At 32.9% G+C, this 25,326-nt stretch overlaps 2 protein-coding genes across 4 annotated transcripts; one reads left to right on the forward strand and one right to left on the reverse strand.

Moving 5' to 3' along the window:
* Positions 1-1,815: 1,815 nt before the first annotated feature.
* LOC106170591 (guanine nucleotide exchange protein smcr8a) lies at positions 1,816-17,936 on the reverse strand. The gene is made up of 28 exons (XM_086999730.1): positions 17,887-17,936; positions 15,162-15,362; positions 14,768-14,856; positions 14,504-14,573; positions 14,049-14,131; positions 13,662-13,707; positions 13,437-13,521; positions 12,693-12,769; positions 12,350-12,424; positions 11,970-12,144; positions 11,643-11,710; positions 11,332-11,451; positions 10,955-11,012; positions 10,590-10,656; positions 8,209-8,308; positions 7,623-7,756; positions 7,267-7,364; positions 6,867-6,998; positions 6,513-6,582; positions 5,931-5,995; positions 5,162-5,324; positions 4,661-4,796; positions 4,243-4,299; positions 3,653-3,729; positions 3,230-3,316; positions 2,894-2,993; positions 2,574-2,634; positions 1,816-2,427 (listed from the first exon to the last, which is right to left on the reverse strand). Exons 2-28 carry the CDS (start codon positions 15,351-15,353, stop codon positions 2,369-2,371), a joined length of 2,544 nt encoding a protein of 847 aa, XP_086855856.1. The 5' UTR covers positions 15,354-15,362; positions 17,887-17,936; the 3' UTR covers positions 1,816-2,368.
* LOC106170594 (uncharacterized) lies at positions 17,905-25,289 on the forward strand. Of its 3 annotated transcripts, none has more exons than XM_013550529.2 (13): positions 17,905-17,982; positions 19,061-19,143; positions 19,428-19,538; positions 19,935-20,000; positions 20,127-20,226; positions 20,485-20,601; positions 20,856-20,950; positions 21,165-21,289; positions 21,727-21,950; positions 22,168-22,278; positions 22,533-22,589; positions 23,117-23,229; positions 24,635-25,289. In XM_013550529.2, the coding sequence occupies exons 2-13, from the start codon at positions 19,072-19,074 to the stop codon at positions 24,749-24,751; spliced, it is 1,308 nt and encodes a 435-aa protein (XP_013405983.2). In that variant the 5' UTR covers positions 17,905-17,982; positions 19,061-19,071; the 3' UTR covers positions 24,752-25,289. The 3 variants fall into 3 exon arrangements, with proteins under 3 accessions (XP_013405983.2, XP_013405982.2, XP_086855860.1); XM_013550528.3 differs by lacking the exon at positions 17,905-17,982 and adding an exon at positions 18,100-18,232; XM_086999734.1 differs by lacking the exons at positions 17,905-17,982; positions 19,061-19,143 and adding an exon at positions 18,107-18,232.
* Positions 25,290-25,326: the final 37 nt, after the last annotated feature.

Below are 25,326 nucleotides of genomic sequence, written 5' to 3' on the forward strand. Positions count from 1 at the left end.
ATCGACCCTTTCTTAGCAGTTTTCCCAGCAGCCCTAGACCGTCTCAGCATCATTGGTTTTCTCAGCCCTCTTCTCAGTGGTATTCCCTGCAGTGGTCTACCTGGCAACCTTCAGCAATGGCAATCTCAACAGTACTGTTTTATTTTAATCAGATTTTGTATAATTTTTTTCGCTACATTAAATTTATAATTTTTATATTTATTTTGTTCTTGTTGTTTTTTATCTTTGATCAGCCCGCAACACCCACAATTTCAATAATTTGTTCCCTAATTTAAATAGCTCATTCCCACAATTTTATAATTCCTCATTGAACAGTGATACTGTCACAATCAGCTTACGCAAAAGCTCAAGAACGGAAGAGTTAGTTGAACTATGTAGTGACAGAGGATCCAGGTTATGCGAGACATACCTGTGAATGTGACATAAATTGGGGAAGAAGAAGGGGCAACGAAGGGCCTTAGGAAAGACCTCTACACAAATTTTTGCCTACAGGATGCCACAGCAATGATAATGCAGACAGACCACAAATTTGCCAGGCGCAGATTGGCTGTAAATTTGACCGTCTTCCCAGATATGAATGGTTGGTTTGTGTACATGTTGTTTGCTGGAGAAGGGGTGATAAGATACGTACAGCATGTGGAATACCATTAATATGCTGCAGTAAATGGGAAATATTTAAGTTCAATACTGGTTTGATATTTGAAAAACAACAAATGTGAATGTCCAGGAAAACATATTTTGCTATAAATAAATGGTCTAGAACATGCTTTGTATTCAATCAGGTGATATGCTTTCTTCTTTTGGTTTTGGTTTTATCTCATTATATGAAGGCACCCGCACGCTTTCCAGCTGTTTCTGTAAAGAAGCAGTAATGATGTGTGTTATATCTTATATTAAAAATACCTTCAAGCTACATTTTTTCTTTAACAAAAACTAATGTAAAATATACTGGTATTTGTTTCACACATGAAGTCATTGAGATGCAGGCTAAATGATCAATTTGATATTTGTAGAGATATGAAAAATAAAATCATACAATTTATCTATTTTTATCTTGTACGATGTGCATCCATTAATATAAATGATATCAATTATATATGCACATACATTTACTACTGATAAAAAACCTTAAATTCATATATTATTAGTAGATTTTGTCAATTTTGTGAAATAAGACTTTTTTCTGGACACTTTCTGATACTTTCATGTGTAACTGAAATGAAGAGAAACCTTAGGGGCGCAATAAAAGGAGAACATGACTGGGCAGGAGCAGTTAGAGAAATTCTCTGTCTGTCTATATTTACTGGCAGGTACAAATACAGAGATAAATCTGGGTATGAAGGAAGCATGGAAATAGATGCATGACAGCAGTAAGGTATTCTGTGCAGCCTCCTGGCCAGTAACAATTTCCTAATCAGAAATTTTGCAAAGTGCAGTTCACGCTGAAAAGTAGGTCAAAGGTCAAACTGAAGGTCATAGTAAAGTTGCCAGTAGATGACTTCCTATTCAAGTTCAATAGTAACTATGAAAAATACTTTTTAACATTTGTGGGAAAACAGTCTCCAAAATATGATCCTTCCCCTCAAAAAACACATTACTTTTGTACATATAATTTGATCTTACAGATATTTGAAAGGAACTTGCTTTTTGTCCCTAACTAAGCCATTCAGCAAATTATACAGTAAAACAAAAAATATGGTTAGACTGTTACAGGGACAAGTGTGTCGGACAGCAGCAGCAATGACAAGGAGAGGTCCATAATCAGAATACATACAGGCATGTATAGTGCCAGTATATAAATATTTCAAGATGAAATTCACTTTTTTTTAGATTTTAATTCACATATAGCCCTTGGGCATTATCAAAATACTGTATACATTTTGTTCTTGCATAGGCTTAGTTATACTAGTAGCACCATTTTTCAGTATCTTACAGGCATACAATGATTGCTTAACTTTTATATGATTCTGTTGTAATTCTAAAAACCCAGCTTTTTTTTACAGCAAACTAGCCTTAGAGACTCCTGTGCATGATTTCCCTCATAGCACCTTGCTGTAAGTTAATCAGGATATACTAATAATAGTTCTTAAACAGTATCACGCAAATTACAATATTATCACAAATTTAAAGTCTTATTATGCAAAAAAAAAAAAAAAAAAAAAAACCTCTGAACAACTAAAAATGCCTGTTCTCATCAATATTTCAATTTTACCTCAGAATGTCAACAAACTGCATGAATTCTGCAAATTAATTCAAATGTCAATCTACAGGAATTGCATTCTTTTGTGGGTAGAATTGTCTTGCTATAACAATTCAAAAATTGTCTGTTGAGCACATAATCAGCATGATCTAAAAATCTCCCTGCCAATCATGCTTTGAACACTTTGCATTCTCGGAGATCCAGCTTCACAGAAGTTGGCAATGTGTCTGAAATAAAGAAGCACTGTAAATTGCTTGAAATTCTTCACTAAGGATCATCAGTATTCTACAAGGTCATCTCTAATATTTCATTTTTAAAAAATATTATGATAATGATTTTGAAAGATGTTCTTTAACAATAAGATATATCATACCTGAATATGAACATCTTGCCCATTCATCATACTGCTGCATTTTTACAATTTCAGATAAATACTGAAAAAAAGTGCAAATCCATGACAGAGGTATGAGAATTTTCTTTGAGGAGACACACATTTGTTTCTAACGAAGAAATTGAGATAAATAACAGTTATCAGAGTTTATTTATTTCAGCATTGAGTTATATGAGTTTTTCATGCATACATCTCATATTTATGACAAAAATGAGACATATCAGCTTTTTACAAAACAGCAATCATCTATAAAAGGCTAGGAAAACACAATAATCCATTTAGCCTTTCTATAAGTCACCTACCTCAATGACTGGTACATCTCCAGGATGAACACTCAATCTTGTATCACAGAACTCCGTGGACTTCATGTTGTATACATTGGCCCTTTCTAAAGGATGAGCACTGCAAAGAGAAAAGCCACATCACATCTCAGTCACAGGTAAAGCAATGGAAAAGATAATGAAAACAATGCTTATCATGACCAGGAATGGTATCTTAATCAAAATAATTTGTATCACAAAAATTAGGGTTTCATATTCAATCTAGATTACATGTATTTATTTTTTCTACCATTTAATGATATTCATAAATGCTACCATGTTGGTAGGAAAGATCTACTAAGAAAGTACTACACTCACAAATCATTGTCTTGGAAACTACTGGGTTCTTTCTGGCAAAAGCAATGATAGTAAATAAATGCTCTGGTGGCTAGCTCCAGAAGTTCACTGTAAATTGAGCAAAATGAAAGAAGACACAGTAATATTACTCTTGTAAGTGGGAAGTTAGATAAAAGGGAATATGATCATGGTGAAGCCTATGAACTTCATTGTAATCTTTTCACCAGTAAAGAAAGTGTTGGTATGACAAGATGTTTTATGCTTGTATTGTGCACATCATACATTTACGTCCTCTGATATTATTATTGAAAAGTAATTATTTTGAATGGACAACAACATGTTACAAAATAATAATAATAATAATAATAATAATAATAATAATAATAATAATAATAAAAATAACCAAATAAAATAAATAATAAAATAATATAAATAAATTCTCACCAGTGGACAAATGGAATGTAAGTGTCTTCTGTTTTGAATATCTTTCTCTGTTTGTATATATCTTTAATAATGTGTCCCTTAAAAAACAAAGTTACTATTACTGACCTTGTATTCTACATTCATAAAATGTTGAAACATCATACACAAAATAATTATGACTATTAATTAATCTCATGTTTCCTATCAACTTTTTTTTTAGATGTTTTTCTTTAATAATAGTAATTAAATTACTGGCATAAACATTCCACTGAAGTATTTTTCATACTTTTTCAGTTTGTCCAATACTCAAACACATTTGATAGATCAATGATTTTTTTTTTTGGCAAGTGAGAAATCCATTGCCATATCTTGAACATCTGTGTGTGTGATCTTGATCTTTAAGTTATAATTATTTTATTAGGTTGTCAACCACCATGATGTCAAGTACAAATCATTCTATAGAGCTGAACAAAAAAAGAGCTACACATGTTGGTATTAAAATGACAAGGTTGATTTTTGTGACAAATAACTTGCCTGATTTCCCTTTACAACTAATCAACACAGAACACATGAAAAGAGACATTTTTAATTAATTTTAAAGCAGGACTTACTTTATAAGCTGGAGCAGTCAGCATTTTTCTTTCAATATCCAGAACAGAGACATAGTTCTGAAAAGTCAAAAACTATATATTTTCTTTCTACCAACCAAAGAATCTGATTAAAATGACATATCATGCACACTTGTAATTTTTTTTGATTTTTATTATGATTGGGTAGGCACTTTTTTTATTTTGGAGTGGGGCTGAGTGCCTGAAAAGAGTTAATGTCAGGCCCTGAGCACATGCATACATTTGTACAATTGCATGTTCACAACTGAGGCACCACATTATTCAGAACTGCAACAAACTAGCAATGGTGACAAGGCCCATATTTTCAGTTTTTCCTCTTTTTATAATTCATTTAGTAAGGTCCCCAACAATGCACAAATGCAAGTGCCTGCACACAGAAGCAATATAACTGTATTCCTACCCTAACAGAGCTTGGCACTAAAGGACTGCTTGTTCTTCGTTCAGGGCGGCACATTCCAAGTAGTTTGAAGTGAGCTAAGTCAACCATCTTGATTTGTTTTGGTTTGCTCAAACATGGCACTACAGCATGGTTTGGACTGAAATGTTAAATAATGCAAATGAAAACAATCTGATGTGTCTAAGAGTGAATTATTTTTGCAATTAGAAACAGCAAATACTCTGATATGTAAACACGTTCTTCAAAGATTTTGAATTATCTTAGTCATGATACTAATTTCATTATTTAAGAAGTACCTTGAACTGTCATTTCAATATTTAATACTCAAATATCACTTTATCATATAGTATGTTTAACCTTTCATTTACCAGTACATTGGTATTAGAGTATTGGCACATGTGTTTTTTTTTTTTTGTGCTGCATATACATGTAGTTAAGAATTTTTTTCTGAAAATCTTTAAAAACTTGGTGAATTGGACCGAGTAATTAATCTATGCCACATACATTGTATGACCTGGTAAAAACAACCACAGTGCAGTGACAATGGCTGTTACAGCTTTTTCATCTTTGGCACCACCAAGCACAACAAGAGGGCGTCCTGTCAGCAAAGTTGCCAGGATTTCTGGGCTGCAGCGATATTCTTGGAAAACTTTCAGAATACCATGACCTGTATCAGAAAAAAAGCAAACAGTTTTTACATTTTTACTTTCAAAATTTATATATCATAAAGAGTTACTGAATTAGCTCTTATGGTCTGGAAATTTGGCATAAAATTTGACCTTGACATTTCACCTGACCAGTATTCCAGTGCAACAAATCTTGTTATAAGTACTTAATATTACATTGGTTGACTCTTCCCCTCTCCTCTAACTTCTAATTACCTTCAATTCAGATAACATCTCAGCAAAAATGACAAGTAATCAATGCTACATTTATTCTTAAAATCATTATAAAATATGCAGGTCACACAATAAATATAACTGAGTAGATGCTCTTCACACTTAAATCAATTTAACATAAATCAATAACTTACATCACATTGATTACAAGACATAGAATATTGTGATTAGTAAAGAAAAAAAGGCATTTTCACACTCATGTTTTTTTATAATAAATATATAAAAAACACAAGAATGTTTGAATGTATGACAAAGAAACATAACAATTATGCCTGCAAAAATGAAGTTGTTCTCATTTCTGGCTGACTAAATTAATAATGTCTGCAATATGCTGACACATTTGTGATGACACCACTGCATGATAATCAACTTACCTATAGATGAGGAATTCAGACTGAATATGTGGTCAGCTGCACTTATCACAGCAACTTTTCGACTTCTATAATACAAAATAAAAATATTTTGGTCAGTGATAAGGTGAGTATGGATATATCTAATAATACTGAACAATGAGTAATAATCCACAACTATTTGTGAAAATTTTTCCATGCAAGTGAGACTAGTTATACATACATGTTAAACTGTTTTTCATTATAACTGTAGCCTAGCCAAAAATCTTAACATATGGGGGTAGGGGTGGTGGCAGAGGCGAGGATATACTTAACTGGAATCTAACATCATCGCGCGAAACTCTGGCACACAAATTTCCAAATACTATCAAAATGGGCTTGAAAGACAAATCAAAATATCTAAATAACTCTTAAGACAGCCAAGAATTTTTTTTTCAGAAACTAATAAAAATAATAGGTGCAATTAAGAATTGGAAGAAGAAAGGAAAGAAAGCTGACAAATTGAATCTGCAAGACCAAGAGTAATGTGGGTGGAAGAAAACCATGATTATAATCAGTGGGAAAGGGAAATATCACAGTCTGTAGCAGGGAGTGCAGTATACTTACATGTTAGATTCTAGGTCTGTGGGTGAGGATGATATGAGATCATCACTGGTACAATTACTGTCCATGGATACTGCAAAATAACCATTATAACAATGTCATCTTGGCATTTTGTTTTATGAAAAGTTTTATAAAATGAAAAGAGTGCAACTAAGCACTTCCAATTTTTTCCAATTTAGACAAATTGACATGATTTTAATTATTTCTCATGGTAAGCTAACTTTATTGTGCTACATCTTTTTCAAATCACTGTGTAATAATTTTCAAAGAATTTCTACTTTTATGGCTAATCAGAAGGGGACCTTACTTAAAATAGCCCCTCACACACACCAATATCTTTTGACAAAATATACTAACTAGCTCTGTCATAGAAGGATCTCCTTGTAGTATACAAATCTTGGTCAACATCTGTGCCAAAACTGATATCTGTAGCAGTCGTAAAACTACGCTCACTGCTTGTTCCAGCACTACTTCCTGTCAAATATCTCTCTGAAATAACAAATAATGAATAGAAGACAAACCAACAGTGAACATTTAGTAATTGCTTACCATGTGCTGCCTTATAAGCTTAATGCATAAAACTATCCAGGGGATTGCTACACCACAAATTTATCACCAAGTCTTGGCAAAATGCTGAAAATTGCATACAGTATCTACATTTATGGTCGTATGGAAATAACAATGCTCCCTCAGAAAAAAAAACAAAAAAGAAATTTCTTTTGATAATATCCTATCCTACTTGCTCTAATTGACATACCTCGTGCTTTGGGTGGTTCATAAACATCTCCTTCTTTATAGTTAATGACAAAGTAATCATCTGCTTCACTTATGCTGTATCTGTTTCTTGGACTGTGTCTGAAAATTGTCCAATGGCATATATCAACCCTTTACCTTCCAAAGCTTTAATTTTATGTGGAACTTTCAACACTTTTAAATCTATACCTGTGTTAGTATTTTGAACAAATGGTAAAAGTTCACTATACAGAAACAAGGGTAGGATACATATTTAACTTGTTTCTTTAAATCAATGGAAAAAGAACATTTTTGCATTGTTTCATATGGTTCCTGTATAATTTCTTTCTAAAAACAAAATAATGGTTGATGACAACTTACTCATCACAATGAGAAGAATTGGCATAAATAAATGCAACCTCTGCTGCACTGGAAACACCAGAATGGACAGACTCTCTGTCATCTTGGATGGAGTAGAAGGATTCACTGGAATTAAAACTGCCCAACGTGTCTTCCTGGAATTAATATCAAATCAGTCACAAATCCTCTTCACAGTTTGAGGTTATGAAGTGAAACTGAAACACATGATATACTAATATTTTTTTCTTCTAAAAGTCACCGTTAGATAATTATTAAGGGAAATGAAAATGAAAAAGAAATCAGTCTTTCATCCAAAAATGTTTCCCCAATATGTAACTATTTTTGCAAATTAAAAATCTTTTCATAGATAAAATTATAATTATGATGAAAACAATAATTTATGTGACAACATGCAAAATGGACATATACTGATAAAAAATTATGTATATATATATTTATATATATATATATATATATATATATATATATATATATATATATATATGGATTGTTTGTTTCTTAAGCAAATCATTTGCAAACTAGATTGAAAATATCACATACAAATCAATTTCGACCTAAAAAGAGCAATAAAACATGCCATTCATACTTTAATTTTTATTTCATCTTCTCCACAGACACTTACAGAAAGCCTTCTACGAAGAAGGTTGTTGGAAGGTAAGGACATTCCGTATCCTCCATCTGCAAGCCTGTAAACCAAACACTGATACAGAGTCAACATGTTGCATTCCAAAAGAAAAGAAACTAAGACGGCTTTAGGTCTGCTAGTATAAGCCCTGGTCTGCAAAATTTCTAAAGAAGTTCTCTGGTGGTACTAAATTAAGTAACAAGTCTTTGTTAACCTCCATTTTGTGCATTCTGAACTGTTTCCTAAAGATAGTTTATACATACAAATTAAGAAAATAGGGCCCAAAAATGTCTTATCTCAATCGGTATGTGCACCGAGTTACATGCCAAGACCCAAGCTGTTCCTAGTTTACATGTCCCACAATAAAGAAAAAGACAAAAAAGACATACTACAGCTAATAACAAGAAGACCGTCTTAAAATATTTGTCTAGGAAATGCAAATGACACATTGAAATCCTACAAATCAAGCTCGCAACATCATAACAGACTTTTCAAGCACACACTTAAATGTCCTGGCAATACATTGCTTACTAGGTAATGGCATTCATGAAATAATAAGTTTGCTATTTACTTAAATGATTTATATGATGCATGTAAACACATAAAGGCAGCTATGAAGCTTAAAGGTATACTGTGATGAAAAAACGGGTTAAAACTATCCATTAGGTGCCCAAAAGTCATTTTTGAGTAATGAAAAAAAGTTCTTACGTTTATTTAGTTTTTAAAGCCGATTTTATGCAGGTGTGAATGTAGTTTATGATACTCCCGCGTGGTGGCGCTTTGAGGCGAGTGACGTCACTAGCGTCGAGGCTCAGAAAGCCATATTCGATTCAGCTATCCGCTTGCTAGCAGTGCAAACTAAAAGCGATACACGCAATTGATCACTACATGATCATTTATAAATTCAATCTTTTGAAGATAGATACACAAAAGAAGATGAATTCCCTACGTGGTTATCATTTATTAACCAACAAAATACACCAATACTATGTTAACAGTAAAGGTTTGGAAGCAGGGCAGCGAACATAGTTTTTCACACATTGCCCATCTGTCGCGTCGGCTGAACGTTCTTATCCCGACTGATAAGAAAAAGTTACCTAATACATGCAGGTGTGACAGCTAACGTTATTTTTCACACCCGTGCAGTTTACCAGTGTCATTCCGGGAGAACCAGGTCAGTGGACAAAAGACCAAAGATATCGGACTGATAGCATCGGACACTACATTTCACACCTCTGCAACTTAATTTTACCTCGCTACTTCTGCCTTACACGTGATCAGTGCAGCAGTATGTCGAGTAAAAATTTGATTCCACTATCATGTTAATATTAAAGTTTTCACTAACATAACCAAAAAATTCGACAACGTAATTCTGCTACGAAATATTTTTGGGCTCTAGAAGCTGCTCTCTTCTTCCTTTCGACGGCCACATCATGCACACATCCTACAGGTAAGACTCTCGTCGGCAGCGCTCTGGCATTTACTGTCGCATTTTGGTACTCCGAAAAATCGAATATACTGGGTACAGCATCATCTTTAAGTTTTCTCCGTGCTTTTCCACCGCACAATTCAGCACGCAGGTCACGTACGAAGCATTCCGGCTCGAAGTGGTCGCTACAGATCCTCGCGTGTTTTGACACTGTGCTGGGGTTCAGAGAATTGAGCCAAATTTTACGTTTTGCGGCATCCGCAGGCAGGATATAATAGCAGATGTCTTTCTTATTGTAACCTACATTACGGCACCCGGGAGCAACACAACTTTGCGGCATTTGTTTTTCTGACACCTGGATGTTTAGTCGCCTACTGCATAGTATATACTATTACTAGTACAGCTGTGGGAAGCTACTCCCCGGGTTACGTCACTAGAAACTGACCAATCAGAATTTTCTCATCTAAATCTCATCTTTTCTCTCTAAAACTTAAAAAGAACATTTTTTTGACGTCGATTTATAGTTTTTATACTATAAAAAAAGCAATGAACGCCCTGTGTTCCTAGAGCACAGTAGGCCTTTAACACCCCATTTCCATAGATAAGATCGACCTACTTTAGATCGACCTAACTCCCTGGGGGTTCACGCTAAATAGCTGTCAGCCGGGCGGACACGAAAGTTAATTACCCCCTTACAGCTTGTAGTAGGCGGGACGGACATTTAAGTCGGATTATCTGAAAGTAATCTAGTGAGACTCCCCACGGGGATAGATCGATCTAAAATCTATGGGAATAGAGCCTAAGATAAATCATATAATCAAACAACCCCCTTCCCCTGAATACAAATGAGCAAAAAAAAAAAAACAAAAAAAAACAAAACATTGAATAAGTGTGAATGTCCACAAGAATTCACCTTCCTGAATGCTGCATAAAGTTTAATGTCACACATCTTCCTATGGTGAGGAGGCCAGCGGCAGGATCTGGAATAATGGTAAGACAGTAGTCACAAAATTATTTGAACAGAACATGAGTTTCAACTTTAAATTCTTGACATGTTATTGAACATGTCAGCTTGGGTTTGCCTGCTTATGTAGGTACATGTAAATGCATGTCATACCTGCCTCCTTGGTTTCTACATGGAGTACTGTTAAGATAACTTGCCACAATAAAACTGAAGATGACAGTATTGAAAATATAATCAACCATGGCCTTATCATTAAAAAGGGACAATATGATTGAAACATGTAAGGGTATGGGTCATTTAGGGGTATATCATACCTATCAGTGTTCCCTCCTCCTTTTCTATTTGCAGGGTGGCCAGATCTCTGCTAAAGTACTACAAATAACGCACTGTTATATATTTCTTAGTTAGCATTAGAAGACATACACAATATAAAACATTCCTTTGTTCCTTTCATACAAGTTTTTCTTTATTAAATATTTGTTATATATGACCTAGTCCTGTTAATATCTTTTAATACTAAATGCTTATATACTAGAGTTTGTTATAAACTGAGAACTTAAACCTTGATGGTCATGAACAGAAAGCACTGGGAAATTTTATTGCTTTGGCATGCATATCTTAATACTGTGCAAAAAGAGAAGTAAGGATAATCAGAGTTTTACATTATGAAGCTAGTGTGGTGGTTTCTTACCCTCTGAATACACCGTAGCCTGCGAAGAGCATTATGTGACCCCCAAGGACAAAGCTCATGCAAGTTTCGCAGCAGTTTGTCAAATTTTTTCCTGAAGAAAGCACTTGAAAGAATCTGCGGCTAAAAAGAAACTGTCACATTATAAAATCAACTGTCTTAACACAGCAGGGATTGGGCTAAAGCTTTTCTGCAGTCACAATGAATGTTATGCTTAAGATAAAATGATACATTTTTATTCCTTAAAATTGTTACGTGAAAGCTGAAACTGCTGAAACATTTGATAATCCAAAATATATTAAAATTATCATTACCTGATATTCTCTGGTCTCATCAAACAGACGACAGGGCTTGTAATCACTATAAAGACTGTAGACTGAAGCTAAAAATATATTTTGAAAGGTAAAGGTCAAAAAGAAAAAAAAATATGTCAAACAAAATGATTATAAAAAAAATAAACCTTGAAACAGATCTACTAAGCTGGTAATTATTTGACTTTCTCTTGGTTGTCTCACATCTGCATTATCATTTCCAAATAATACAAACAGAAAGTTGTGAAAAATAAATATTGAGAGATCTCTATCCTATTAGCATAAATTATTTTTAATACTGTTGCACATACATAGAAATATTTAATAAACCTTTTCTTCTGGGTGTTTCTTTGATACAGTTAACATCCTCTTTCTTTTCCTCTGTGTTGATCTCTTCCTGTACAATTTCTTCTTCTCTCTCATGCTCTTCCTCAAAATCCATAGATCTTGACATAAAAAAACGGTCTTCTGCCTGTTTGAGTTTTAGTTCCATTTTCTTATCAGTCTGTTAAAAAAAAGCTCAATTTTGTTAATCTTTATAGTACTGTGAGTTAAACAGAAAATGGCATGCTATGATTCTTGTTGCCACTGACGGTAGTTTCTTTGATTATAGGGAGTGATTAAATAGGGAAAGGATCAAAACTTCTATATTTCCTTTAAATTCAATGAAACAGAAAGACAAAAAAAAAAAAAAATACTCAGCTACATACCAGCAGTGGCATGATAACCTTCTCAATATGCTTGGCCTCAGCAATCATACTCTCAACTTGAGTAATTGTTAGTTCCTTGTGAAGAGAATTTTATCATATGATCTTGATAATAATTTTAAAATTCATCAAATGGCTTATTTTGAAAAACAAACATTTGTTTTTTTCTTGTACACAGACATAATAAGCATGCTGCAGTTCTATCAGCAAATAATTAATTATATAAACAACACTACAGGGTAATATTACACTTTCAAATTATAACAAATATTAGAAAATTTTGTATTTCAATTGTTGCAATTCACCCTCACTTTAAAAATTGAGACTTTGTTCTAAAAAAACTCACTGATAAAACATCATTTTCATCTGTTGAATCAGATTCTTTGGGTTTTGGAGGTTCCCCTTCTAATTTTTGCAGACATTCTGAAAAATATTGATAAGAACAAGACATTTTATAACACACTGGTTACAAAGATGAAAAGACCCTGCCTTTTAGATGATAAGCTTTACAAATTATTTTGCATGAAAAGTGAAATTTAGAATAAATAAACTTTGCTAAACAATATCACAGACAAAAAAAAAAAAAAAAAAAAAAAAAAAAAAAAAAAAAAAAAAAATCTGGCTCAACCCAACAGCTTATCTACATTGTACATTTCAAACTAAAATCTATAACATAATGAAGACCATCTGACTAAGGCCATGAATGTAAAATAATTGCTGCTTTTTCAGTGTATTTGAAATATTCTTTTTCAGGGGCAGATCCAGAAATATTTTTAGCAGTCTTCCAAATTATCTTTGTTGATCAATCCTCCATTGTTGACTGTCTTCCGACAGAAAAAATAAGATACCCATCGATGTAAACTTGAAAATCTGACTGCCTTCCAGAAGACCCAGACTCAATCTGTCCCTGTTTTTAATAATATTCTCTTGTGACAACACTGTTAATATTGATACCTTAAAACACTACAGATACCTTTATGTACTGGAATGATTGATCTATTGTCCTTAGTACAAATGTTGTTCTTTAGTCTGACAAGCTTTTTTTTCATATTTTTTATTCAACAAAATATTTCAGTGGACTTTATCTTACCTTTTGTGTGTTCCAAATTTTTTATATGATGTTTGATGTCTTTCAAGAACAGAAGTTTATTTGCATAGGAGAAACATTTTGAGACCTAGAATTAAATGAACAAGATCATAATCATCATTTATCAATAACAAATTGAATTCAATTCATACAAGCAGATATTAAATAACTAAAATGATACCCTCCAGACCTACTTAATTTAGATTAACTAATACATAATGGTCATACCTTGCTAAATTCATTCAGCATGTCTTCATAGGCACTCAACATTTTACTGAAAAGTAATAAATAGCATTTAAATAAACATATTAGTGAAAATAAACACTATATATAAATTAAAGATATATAAATATTAAGGTTAAAAATGGGCTAGCTATTATGATTTTCAGAATCGCAATGGAAACCTTTTTTTCTAGAAACACACTGACACATGCCATAACACTTCATATTTCAATTATCAAAAACAAAAAGTAACATTTACTTACAATAAACAGGCTAAAAGTCACAACAAAATATAAATATAAAACACCTTTTAAACAAATATAGCCATGTCCTCATCTGTGAATTTTACCTTATACGTAGCCCTAAAATGTTGGTTAATACAAAGCATCTTACTTTTCATCTGCTGTTACATAAGCCATGCAGAAAGGTCGCACAAACCCACGCGCATGAATATCGTAGAGTGTGAAGTGGTGCACCTACAAACAATATAAACTTGATTGCATTTCATCAAACTGACCAATAATCAGGGACAAATATGGTAAAAATAAAGACACACTCTTTCCACACACACACACACACACACACACACAGATAAATACCAACATTCAATGAGTTGCACATATTACAATTTACTAAGTTGTCAAGTATTATTTTCCCTTTAGACAAGGCTACAATGATGGACACCATACCAGTGAGACAGTGATTAATATTTTCACATGACAATAACATAAACTGACAATGCAAACTTTACTCCTTTAAGATGTCAACAAATCAATGTGTAATGCATGTTTGAAAAAAAAAGTTGAACAGCCTTTTGAGAAATATTAAGATGAAATCATGGCATTTACATATGCATAGACTCCTTCTCGGTTTTCCAGGATCATAACTTGAGTATCATCTGACACAGTAAATGTATTACTAAAAAAGACAAATATGTTTTTAATTAAATTCAATTTTCACTTAAAACATTTTAGTGTCAAATCTTAAGCTTAGAAGAGAAAATGATATATTGTATGATAACTAAAATAAATAGTTTGCTAGACATATTTTATCATTGGGAATTTAGCATACAACAATTTTCTGCCTTGCAAGATCTTAAATTGGGTACAAACTTTGAAATGTTGTGGTAATCCACTGACATAATCTTGACAGCAAAGTTGTTTTTGTCAAACTGCCCACCTGTGCCATAGGGGATGGTTAACTGGTAAAAATAAAACAACATCAAATTTTGGAGATATACTGTATAGTATAGTATATATCTATATATTCCATTGACACATTTCAATTCAAAAAGGTTTTATTGATGACAAATAGCATGCTGAAATTAAAATGTCTATATGAAATCATATTAGATTTCATGATAACAGAAAGTTACTATTTTGACTGGTGTGAAAACAAACTGATTGATAAACATTGATAAACATTTATGATAACCAAAAATGTGTACATTTAAAGACAACCAAACTAATTTTTTCACCAATAGAAATTTAGTAAAGCAGAACCTACCACAGGTCTGGGTCCTTCTAATTCAGAAAACTCGGCAAGTAGCACAAAATCTTTTTCTATGGGTGATCTCAAGTTCCATGGATCTGGTTTTTCATAAATTGGCAGCAAATCAGGAGCAATGTGTTCTTCTATGGACTCATCTTCTTCATTTGGGTGATAGTAAGCTGCCACATCTGCGTAGCCACCAAACATGGCGTTAAACTAAAAGGACAATAAAAACATGTAACTGACAAGAACTTGAAGCAAATATTCAAATACATCCATTCAACAAAACCTTATCAATTATCAAAAGATTTAATTGAAAATTTGCAGCAGATTATACTTCACTTGTTTTTTTTCTATTGTAATAAAAGTTCACTGACGGCATAGCCTCCACCAAGTTTCTTCTTCTCTGCTCGCTTCATACTTTTTGAGCTTACAAAACATTAAATGTCATTGTCAGTTGACAGTCTGTTATACATAAGTTTGTACATAGAAAGTCCATGCAACTTGAATTAATTGGTTTAGCCCTCTGGTCCAGTTTAAATCTAATGTATGCAAGCCTGGTGCTCAATAAATAGCATGTTCAACAAACACAGCTTTTATATATCTGGATATCATATAGTGAAGCATTATATACTCATGTGACATAAATCACATGTTATCACTTTGAACTACACATAAAATGGCCTACAGCAGATATCCTTGTGATAAAAAGATACAATGAAACACACAAACTATGAGGCACAACCTATATTCTTAGATTTGATAGATTTTAAGTATTTTGTTATCATTATAATGATTATTGCAAATGGTTTTACATTCAATTAATATTTTATGGATTTCAAAAGCAGATATCATGATATTTCATGTGAATATTTTCTTTAATTGAGCAGACCATTTCAAGCCTCCAAAACAACACAAAGGATTTTTTAGTTATAACACTTTTTTTCACTGAAAAGCACTTAATTTAAAACCCTAAGGCTGTTTAGAATGAGCTAAGTTGCAATAGCTAGCAATAAGATTAACAGACTAATTACATACCTCCATTGAGCAGAATACAGAAAAGCAGGTGTACATTGGAAACAAAGTGCAAAAGGTTTCAAAAGAAACAAATGGGGAAATAGACAGAAATAAACAGACAAAAATGGGTTGTCCACCATATTTAAAAAGTCAACACAGGTGTCCAAAGTCTACACATACAAAAAAAAATGCACTTTTTAAGATAAACAAAAAGGTGACTTTGACAAAGCCTGCGAATGTTAACCATCTGGTTGATTTGATTTTATTTGCTTTCTGGTGTCATTTAACAAAGTATATTGGGAATGTTTTGTTAAAGGTAAATCCATCAGACTTTGCTCCATGTGAACTCGTGAAAATGCTATTGCAAAATGCATTTAAAATTGTAGGAAGGTCAATTATAGTACATATGAGAAAACCCTTCTGATACATGTTTTTAACTTTTACTTCCGCATTTTAAAATACTTCTTGGTTATTATTTGAATCTTCATTAATAATAAATACAATAATATATATAAGAAAATTGTTCTGTTTGGACTATGAATTAGCTTAATTGATATTTTGTAGAAATTACAGGCTAAAACATGCTAAAATCATCTGGGTGACGTCATTGTTTTGTTCCTGTGCTTGAAAACTCAAGATAAGCTACTAAAACAGGCTTTTTTGAGTATCAATATGGCAGATTGCCCGAGAATTCATAAACAAATCGTTATGATTTGTAAAGTTGGGGGATCAATATCGTTTACCTAGCAATACATTTCAATTTTATTTCACCCTACTCTTTTTGCAAATGCCCTTTATTAATGTTAAATCACATCTGGAGTAATTTTTTTTTTTCGAGTGTATTGTGTTATATTGCAGTATACTACGTGCATTTATGTATGTTGTGTGTGCCAGGAACTGTCAAGAGCACAATACTAAGAAGATACTAATAACTTTTTTTGTCCATCAATCATGCTGCTATGCATATACACATCCACTGAAGATCACAATTAATGCACCTCTGTTAATGCAAACAAACTTTCCAATTGTGTTTGAGATCACAAGTGCCAAAATTTAAAAGTAACTTAACAATAAATGAATGTCTGCCCTTTGCATCCCAGTGCTTGGAACCACTAATTTTACATTCAAGCCATGATATTCTGGTTTCAGTCTTTAATTTGGCATTTGCAATCACAAACCCGAGGCTTTGATATTGCAAATATGTAATGCATTTATAAGGCCTGGAGAGGCAGTAACATACTATATATATATATATATATATATATATATATATATATATATATATATATATATATATATATATATATATATGTATGTATGTATGTATGTATTCAACAGAACATTCAACACAATCTACAGTCACGTGGGTATAAACGCCACTACAGATATCTATGACTTTTTTTAAAGATATATGGTAACATATGTCACTCAGGTTTTAGCATAAAGACAAGAAAATTCGATGTACGTCTTAAAACTAGATAACACTATAGTTTAATTAAGTCCAGAGTCTAGAAAAAAAAACATTGCAATATTCAGTCTTGTCGACTTACTGAAGTTACTTGCTCTCAGCAACATTGTATAAGTGAACTGCATCAATTTTCAGAACTGGTAACACAATATCTTTGAACATACCTTGATTAGATGCAATCAAAAATTTTGCAAAACATTTCAAATGTAGATAACATGTATTGATAATATTATCTCATCATATCTAACCACATACCACTTCCGCATGCTCTTTAGTGTTAAAAGATCCGTTGTTTGTACACTCAAAGACGGTTTTCGACTATTGTTTTGTTTCGGCTGATTTCTACCAAAAGTAGGTACTATTGTGATTTTATAATCCATATATTAAAGAGAATTATAAATTAATTCATTTAGTTATCCTGGTGTTTTTTGTATATATTTTCAACTAGTATAAATATCAGCAAAATATGATGTGAAACTGTCTGAAGAATAAATTAGTGTTTACAGTGTAGTTAAAAACTGGTTGCTATAAAATTAACTTTTTTACTTTCATGTGTAACTCGTGTAGATTTAAGGACAGTCTGGCGATTTCTTGCATGAAAGTATGGCACATTTCACACCGATATTGTAAACGTTTTGAATATATAATATAGTAGCGACCATGACGACCATTGTGTCTATTTATTTGAGCCTTGGCAGTGACACAAGAGGCTACTGAAATTGAAAGTGAAACTTAACTAGAAGTACTTGTAGTATAGTAGGGAAAAGTGGTGCACAGTTGTGTACAAATTTTTGTTATTGAGCAATACTAAAGGGCATTCTATTCTTTTTCAATAAAGATAAAAATTGCTCCTGAAATTAAAATTCTATTTCCACATTTATTTTTGAAGAAATCGGTTTTATTTTAGTGCTGTTCATTTGCCAGACTGAAATCGACTAATTAATTTTGCCTCATCGAAATATTAACAGAGCTTATGTATAATACATTTGATGTGAGTGATAATGTAACTGCAACATGAGCCTCCCAGTTGCAGAGGCTTCATTAACCACTAATAATATTACTTGTATAAGATGTCTACAGTGCATACGCTTACATCCAAATGTGGTGTAACATTTAAAATCATCTTGTTACTGCATTTGGCATGCAGTGTATAGTGCAAATGTTAAGTTAATTGTTTCAGTTTCCTACTGTGTTCGTATGAAAGGTATTTTTTTTTTGTAAAGAGTAACATCTACAGGTATTTCTCTACAGCAACTGTACTGTAGTCAAAGATACTACTACATGTTTGAAGATATATGCAATTTATAAATAATTATCTGGATTAGTTAAATGTCACAGGAGATTTATTTTGCCTTGCTCTTTGCAGTATGTTTTCTCTTTAAAATTAGCAGTCATAATCAAGATAAAATTAACATTTTGCTCATTTCAGACTCTTAGATAATGTCAACTGTTAGAAGAGATTTTGGTTCATTTCATTCCTCCAATGTACAAGAACTTTTGGAACTAAAAGATGTAGGTGAACCTTAACTGTGTAAAATTATAGGAAATAAAGGAGCAAAAATGTGAGTCATTGGTCTGATAAATGTCTAGGTTGGCCATAAGCTAACGGTATGAAAAATTTCAGCTTGCATTTTATAATTATTATATGAAACGAGATAAAGGGTTCACCATGCAGAAAATTGACTTAATATTGTAAAATCAATGGACATAATCCAAGATATCCAGCAGTCTTACAAAGTAGCATAACATCAAGTGAGATCTCATGTTTTTAAAATCTGAAAATTTGTCTTTTTAAGGATGATTATCAACTGCCACCATTACCTGTACAAGGACCAAATTTCTTGGACATCAAACCTGACTTGCATTTTGGCAAGTCAATAAAAAATAAATATTTCATTTTGGAAGAGGTAATGAAACTACTGTGAATAAATAAATGGTATTATTATTATTTTGAAAAACTAGACAGATACTGTAGATAACAGGCCTGTAGCCAGGGGGCAGGGGGTAGAAAGAACTGTCCATTTTGTCAGGAAAAGGTATATTCTGGATGAAATTTGATCTAGGAACACAAAGGTTTCGTTGTAATAGGTCCACTTTTTCAGAAAAAGAACCCCCCTTTTGAATTTGCTGGCTACAGGCCTGGACAAAAGTAATTTATTTTCAGTTTGGAGTATGTATTCAATGTGTACTGTATGTGCTTATAAATGATGGTTATGGTGCTGGGAGAGTTTTGTTTTAAAAATGCATTAGAAAGTTTATGAAAGAATAACAATGTGAAACAAAATTTAATTATTTGTTGCTAGGAATGCACTTTCCTGAATCATGGAGCCTTTGGTGCCACACTGAAAGATGCACTGTTAGTAGCACAGGTAACTGAAGAATATATTTTTTGTTTCATTAACAGAAAAAAATAAATAGATGTAAATACAAATTGTTTTTTCAAGAATAATTTTGTTTTCCACTAGTTTCTCAGAGGTCAATTACATTTGTTCTAGAAATGGCAAATGTACACAGAAAAGCAACCTCTGAGATTTTTTGATCGAGAGCTCTTGCCTTTGCTGGTATATGTAACAAGAAGATTGGCTAAATTTGTAGGTATGTAGTCTACCAAGAGTGGAGAAAAATTTTTACTCCTGCCACGTGCATTAGCTGTAGCTTATAGTTTTTGCCTTGCATAGCCTATACAATTATTTTCTGGTTAATATAAATATAATGACAGTATCTTTTACAGGAAAATGCATCTTTGCATTAATTAAATTGTACATGTCATTGGCAGTTATTTATCTGAGTGGCGTGAATAATTTGAAAATTTGCATAAATGTCCTTAAAAATGTGTCACTTACTGTCCCACAGGTTGTGACCCTAGGGACCTCCTACTGGTGCAGAATGCCACTACAGGCATTAACTGTGTTATAAAAAATTTGGGCCTTGGTCCTGGGGATGTGATATTCTCACTGAGTGTAACTTATGGTAATTTTGAATTAAAAACTCATCAGTTGAATCAAATGATAATTTCACCTCTGACTTGACATCAAGAGTGCATTCTAATGCTTTCCCTTTGATATTTTAGTTTTCATTTTTTGAAATCATTATTTTTTAGATTTCTTTTGATATCTGAAGATTATCTTTTTACAATTCCCTGGTAACAACATGCTTTGTAGGGACTTTAAAGATGTTCTCAACTTGACAAAATATATGTGTATCTGTACTTCTTTTCATTATAGGTGCAGTTAAGAAACTGTTGAAACATATTTGTGCAGAAACTGGAAGTATTTTACAAGAGGAAACAGTGCAATTTCCCATTACAAGCAGGGACCAGGTGATTAAGGATATTTTTCTGCTTTCATTTTATTGTTGAAATATAGAGTTAATTTGTAATGAGCTAAAAAATAAATCATTGAAATCATTCTTAAAAGAAAACTTGAATATTCTATGGCCTTCAAAAGTATTAATTTGAAGAATAAAGTGAATTTTGTAAAATCTATAACCAGTAGTTCAGTTTTAATTTATTCAGTCATTTTTGTATTTCACAGCTTATTTCGCTTGTTGAAAGCACACTCAGGCCAGAAGTGACTAAACTGGCAGTATTTGATCACATTCCAAGTAACATTCCATTCATAATGCCTATTCAAGAAATTATTGCTATCTGTCATAAGAGGTGAGTTTATCAAACTTTGAATTACAAAATGTGAATATAGGATGTCTTGCATTGCAACATTAAAAGACAATGTTACTTGACAAGTTATGTCCAGTTTTTCTCAAAAAAGCATTATTTTTCAGTGCTACTCTTTCTATCAACTTTATTATTTCTATGTCTGTCCATTTGACAGCCCTGCTAGTTTGGCATTATTTTTCAATGGATTTGAACCCTAAATTTCAGTCTTAGAAAAAATGCGTAAAAAGAAACTGAAATTGAAACCTTCTGAAATATCAGAGCATACAGCTATCAGTTTCTCTTATACTATGGTCACAAGAGACAATAGCCAAGTTAAGATGTTTAAACTATAATTTTATTTTTATCTTACCTTCCCTTACAATTACCCTTGTAGTTATGCTCGCTTATATCTCAGTGAATTACTTCATGTCTTACTATAGAGGGGTTCCAGTACTGGTTGATGGAGCACATGCTTTGGGTAGTCTGCCATTGGACATAGCATCTCTTAAACCCGACTACTACATCTCTAATGCACACAAATGGTTCTGCTGTCCTAAGGGATGTGCATTTTTGTATGTAAAAAGGGAGCTTCAGTCTGTGATAAGGCCTTTAGTTATTTCCCATGGATTTGGCTCAGGATTCAGTTCAGAATTCATATGGTCAGGTAAACCCCATAACCAGTTTGATCCATTTAATCTGTTGTTATTAATGATAACTAATATAAACAGAAGAGAAAAGTTTATTTCACTTCTTATCTTGTCTTCATAAGATAAAAATATCCTCTTTTTTAATGAAAGGTTTTAATACGATACGTTTAAAGTATGGGAATTATTCAATATTCTGTATGTTAGTCTGTAAAGTGTAATACATTTTTACAATAGGTCTTAAAGACTACAGTCCATTCTTATCAATGCCCACAGTTATCGATTTCTGGGAGACTGTTGGTCCAGACACTATGAGGAAATATATGTATCAGCTGTGTCATGAAGCAGGTATTTTATATTCTCATGAGGTAAAATAGCAATTGCGAAGTTATATAAGATCGTCCATCAACATGCTACAAAAGAAATGCTATGCTTATAACATTACTGGTATATGAGTGGGGTTACATGTTTTTCTTTATTATGCCAGTATTTTCTCTTTTTTTTTTTTTGCAATGTCAAACATACTGTACTTTTTCTGTCATATTTTTGGGTAATATATGTGCTTTATATTTTCTTGTAGAAACTCATATTTTAATTTTCAGCTGAACATTTGGTACACGTTTGGAACACAGACTTGATAGCACCAGCTGACATGTTTGGTAACATTTGTTGGACTGTTCTATTACAGCACAGCATAATATTTGAATTTGTATTTGTTTATTGCATTTCATTTTGTTCAAGATTCTTATATACAAAGAAGTTATTTTGTTAGAATTTTCACAATACAATCAGGAATCAGTATACATGTATTTTCATCATCTGGAAAGAGACATTGTTCATGATAGTGACAGAGATCTCCATGCTGTACATTTACTATACAGTTACTCATTTTACTGATGACCCAGGCCCGTAGCTGGGGGGGGGTTCGAAAGAACCGCCCCTTTTGTCAGGAAAAGGTCCATTTTGGGTAAAATTTGATCTAGGTATACATACGTTTCATTGTATGAGGTCCACTTTTTCAAAAAAAAAAAAAAAAAAGAACCCCCCCTTTTGAATTTGCTGGCTACGGGCCTGTGACTGTTATCACAGTTCACTTGTACACACACAGCTGAGTTGTCATTTTTAATAATCAGTTTACAACTATATTAATCAAATATATGGATACTGTAAAATATTCCTTTTGTAGGTTCAATGTCGTTGGTAAGGCTTCCGGACACGCTGTACAACTCTAGCAGCCCTGCCACCTATCAGCAAGCAGAGGTTATTCAAAATAAATTATATTACAAATTTAATATTGAGGTGGGTGCAAGTTGTGTTTTTCATACACTCAATTTTTTTGTTCAAAATCTACAATCCAAATATGATATACATCTTGGTTTTAATTTTTCTAAGAATGAAAGCAACATTTTGTTTTCTAATTTAACTTGTTTGGTTTGGATGGCATTGTACTTTGGATCATTAGCTATTTCTATAATATCTATATCACTTTTTGGGATATTATATTGCTTTAGAACATCTTTAGCCTTTTTGCAATAGGGACAAAATGTTTTAGAATACACCACAACTTATTAAGTAGGTAAGTAAGTTTATTAAGACATGACAACCAAAAGGTTGAAGTTATACATAAAATGGAGTAAGAATAAAATTTACAAATTAAAATATTGATATATAATATAGGATATGCAAATAGAACTTAATGAGATTTAAAAAAAAATAAATAAATAAAATAAATAAATAAAATAATTTTTTTTTTGCACAGGCATCTGAAAGTTAGTGTAAAAGAGGATGGAGTAATGAAAATTAAATACAATAAAGGCCAAAATGAGTTTCAAAAGTAAAACACTAATGGTTTAATAAAGAGAAAGGAATAAAAGTGTTTTTAAAATGTTCCGTTCTAATTTTTGGTATGTTAAACTTTGACAGGCTATTTCTTAAGGGGCCCGCACACGGTGAGCATTTGGCACGCGCCACTTGCGCTGCGCCGTTTTCTCATCGTGTGCAGGGGTATTTTGATGAGATTTTTGCCTCACGCGCGGCTGAGCAAAATTTCTCACGTGTTTGATTTTTTTGGTCTCTTGAGGCAAATGTCTCAGTGTGTGCGGGGTGCAAGCGCCGATTGCTCACGCCATGCTAACAATGCGCACGTGCCAGTAGCCGGAAACAAACAAAAATGGCAGCCCCCAGCGAGGTCAACAAAAACGTACACAGTTATAGTTAGTCTGATTGATTAACGTGGTCATCATTATCCATTACTATCAGAAAAAACAACAATATGTAATGTTTCCTCAATCACATGATCCCACAGTTCGCGGTGCGTCCGATAGGGGCAGACCAGGAGGCATCTCTGCTGAGCAAAGAGCGCATCGTTTGCGGGGAGCTGAGGAGCGTGAGCATGTGGCACAGCGCAAATGGCGCGCGCCGAATGCTCACCGTGTGCGGGCCCCTTTAGTCTCATGTGTGGATTTCAGGTTAAAAGGTAGTTCAGTTTGTCTGTCATTTTGTATTTTTGCAAAAAATGATTTGCAAAGTTCAAATCTGCACTCTTTTAATGTAGTATTTTTTGCTTGGGCTAGAGCATCAACAAGAAAACTTTCTTGCTGCCAATCTTAGTCTTTATTTGATCTGTAATATTAGGCTTGTTTACAATAAAAAACTTAGATATCCATGTGAATTAAGATTTATAACTTGCTTTGAATTTTTTCAGGTGCCTATTAAGGCAGTAGAAGGCATTCTGTATGTCAGGATCTCATCCCATATATACAATACAATTGACGAGTACAAGTACTTGGGAGATGCTGTACTGAAATTGTCAGAAGACTGAAACTACCAGTGCCAGAGTTGATAAAAAGATATTTGTGCAACAGTTATCACATTTCATTTCTGGTAAATTTAAACATGGGCACATAACACTTTAAAAAGAAACTATGACAACATTTCTGTGGAGGTGTGCACCATCAAGTTTTTAATGGTGTACCAGATTGTTGGACAAACCAGTCACCACAGAACAAATACACCATGGACATAATGTCAGGTGCTGCCCCAATGAACAATTAAGTGAACTACCAGTCTGTTGTACCCTAGGTTCTAGATTCCGGTATTGTCAGCTCGATCTTGATTTCATATATAACCCATATCAACAATACTAAAAGCGACTCCATCACAAGGTATATATTTAACAAGCTAGCTTTTACATTGCTCTGACACTCAGGGTAGTCTGCTGTTATGTACGTGAGAAATGACAAATGTCAAATAGAGGTCAAGTTTTTTCTTTTGTTGGTTTGTAGTTTTAAAAAACCATTACACCAAAAATTTTCGATGGATTTTGATTTAAGGTTAGGATAGGTCAGAAATAGGCCAATCAACAAAGTAAAATAATGAAAGTTGTGTGTAAATTTG

Source organism: Lingula anatina, chromosome 1 (assembly GCF_051362555.1).
Source record: "Lingula anatina isolate TDL-2025a chromosome 1, LinAna3.0, whole genome shotgun sequence".
NCBI lineage: Eukaryota > Metazoa > Brachiopoda > Lingulata > Lingulida > Lingulidae > Lingula > Lingula anatina.

Excerpts from the sequence above, each read along its gene's own strand:
- LOC106170594 (XM_013550529.2), top strand. The coding sequence starts at position 19,072 with ATGTCAACTGTTAGAAGAGATTTTGGTTCATTTCATTCCTCCAATGTA. Across the intron at positions 20,227-20,484 it reads AAGATTGGCTAAATTTGTAG|GTTGTGACCCTAGGGACCTC; the intron begins GTATGTAGTCTA and ends ACTGTCCCACAG. Across the intron at positions 23,230-24,634 it reads ATTACAAATTTAATATTGAG|GTGCCTATTAAGGCAGTAGA; the intron begins GTGGGTGCAAGT and ends GAATTTTTTCAG.
- LOC106170591 (XM_086999730.1), bottom strand. The coding sequence starts at position 15,353 with ATGTTTGGTGGCTACGCAGATGTGGCAGCTTACTATCACCCAAATGAA. Across the intron at positions 14,857-15,161 it reads TAGAAGGACCCAGACCTGTG|TTAACCATCCCCTATGGCAC; the intron begins GTAGGTTCTGCT and ends TATTTTTACCAG. Across the intron at positions 8,309-10,589 it reads TTTATGCAGCATTCAGGAAG|GCTTGCAGATGGAGGATACG; the intron begins GTGAATTCTTGT and ends TTTGGTTTACAG.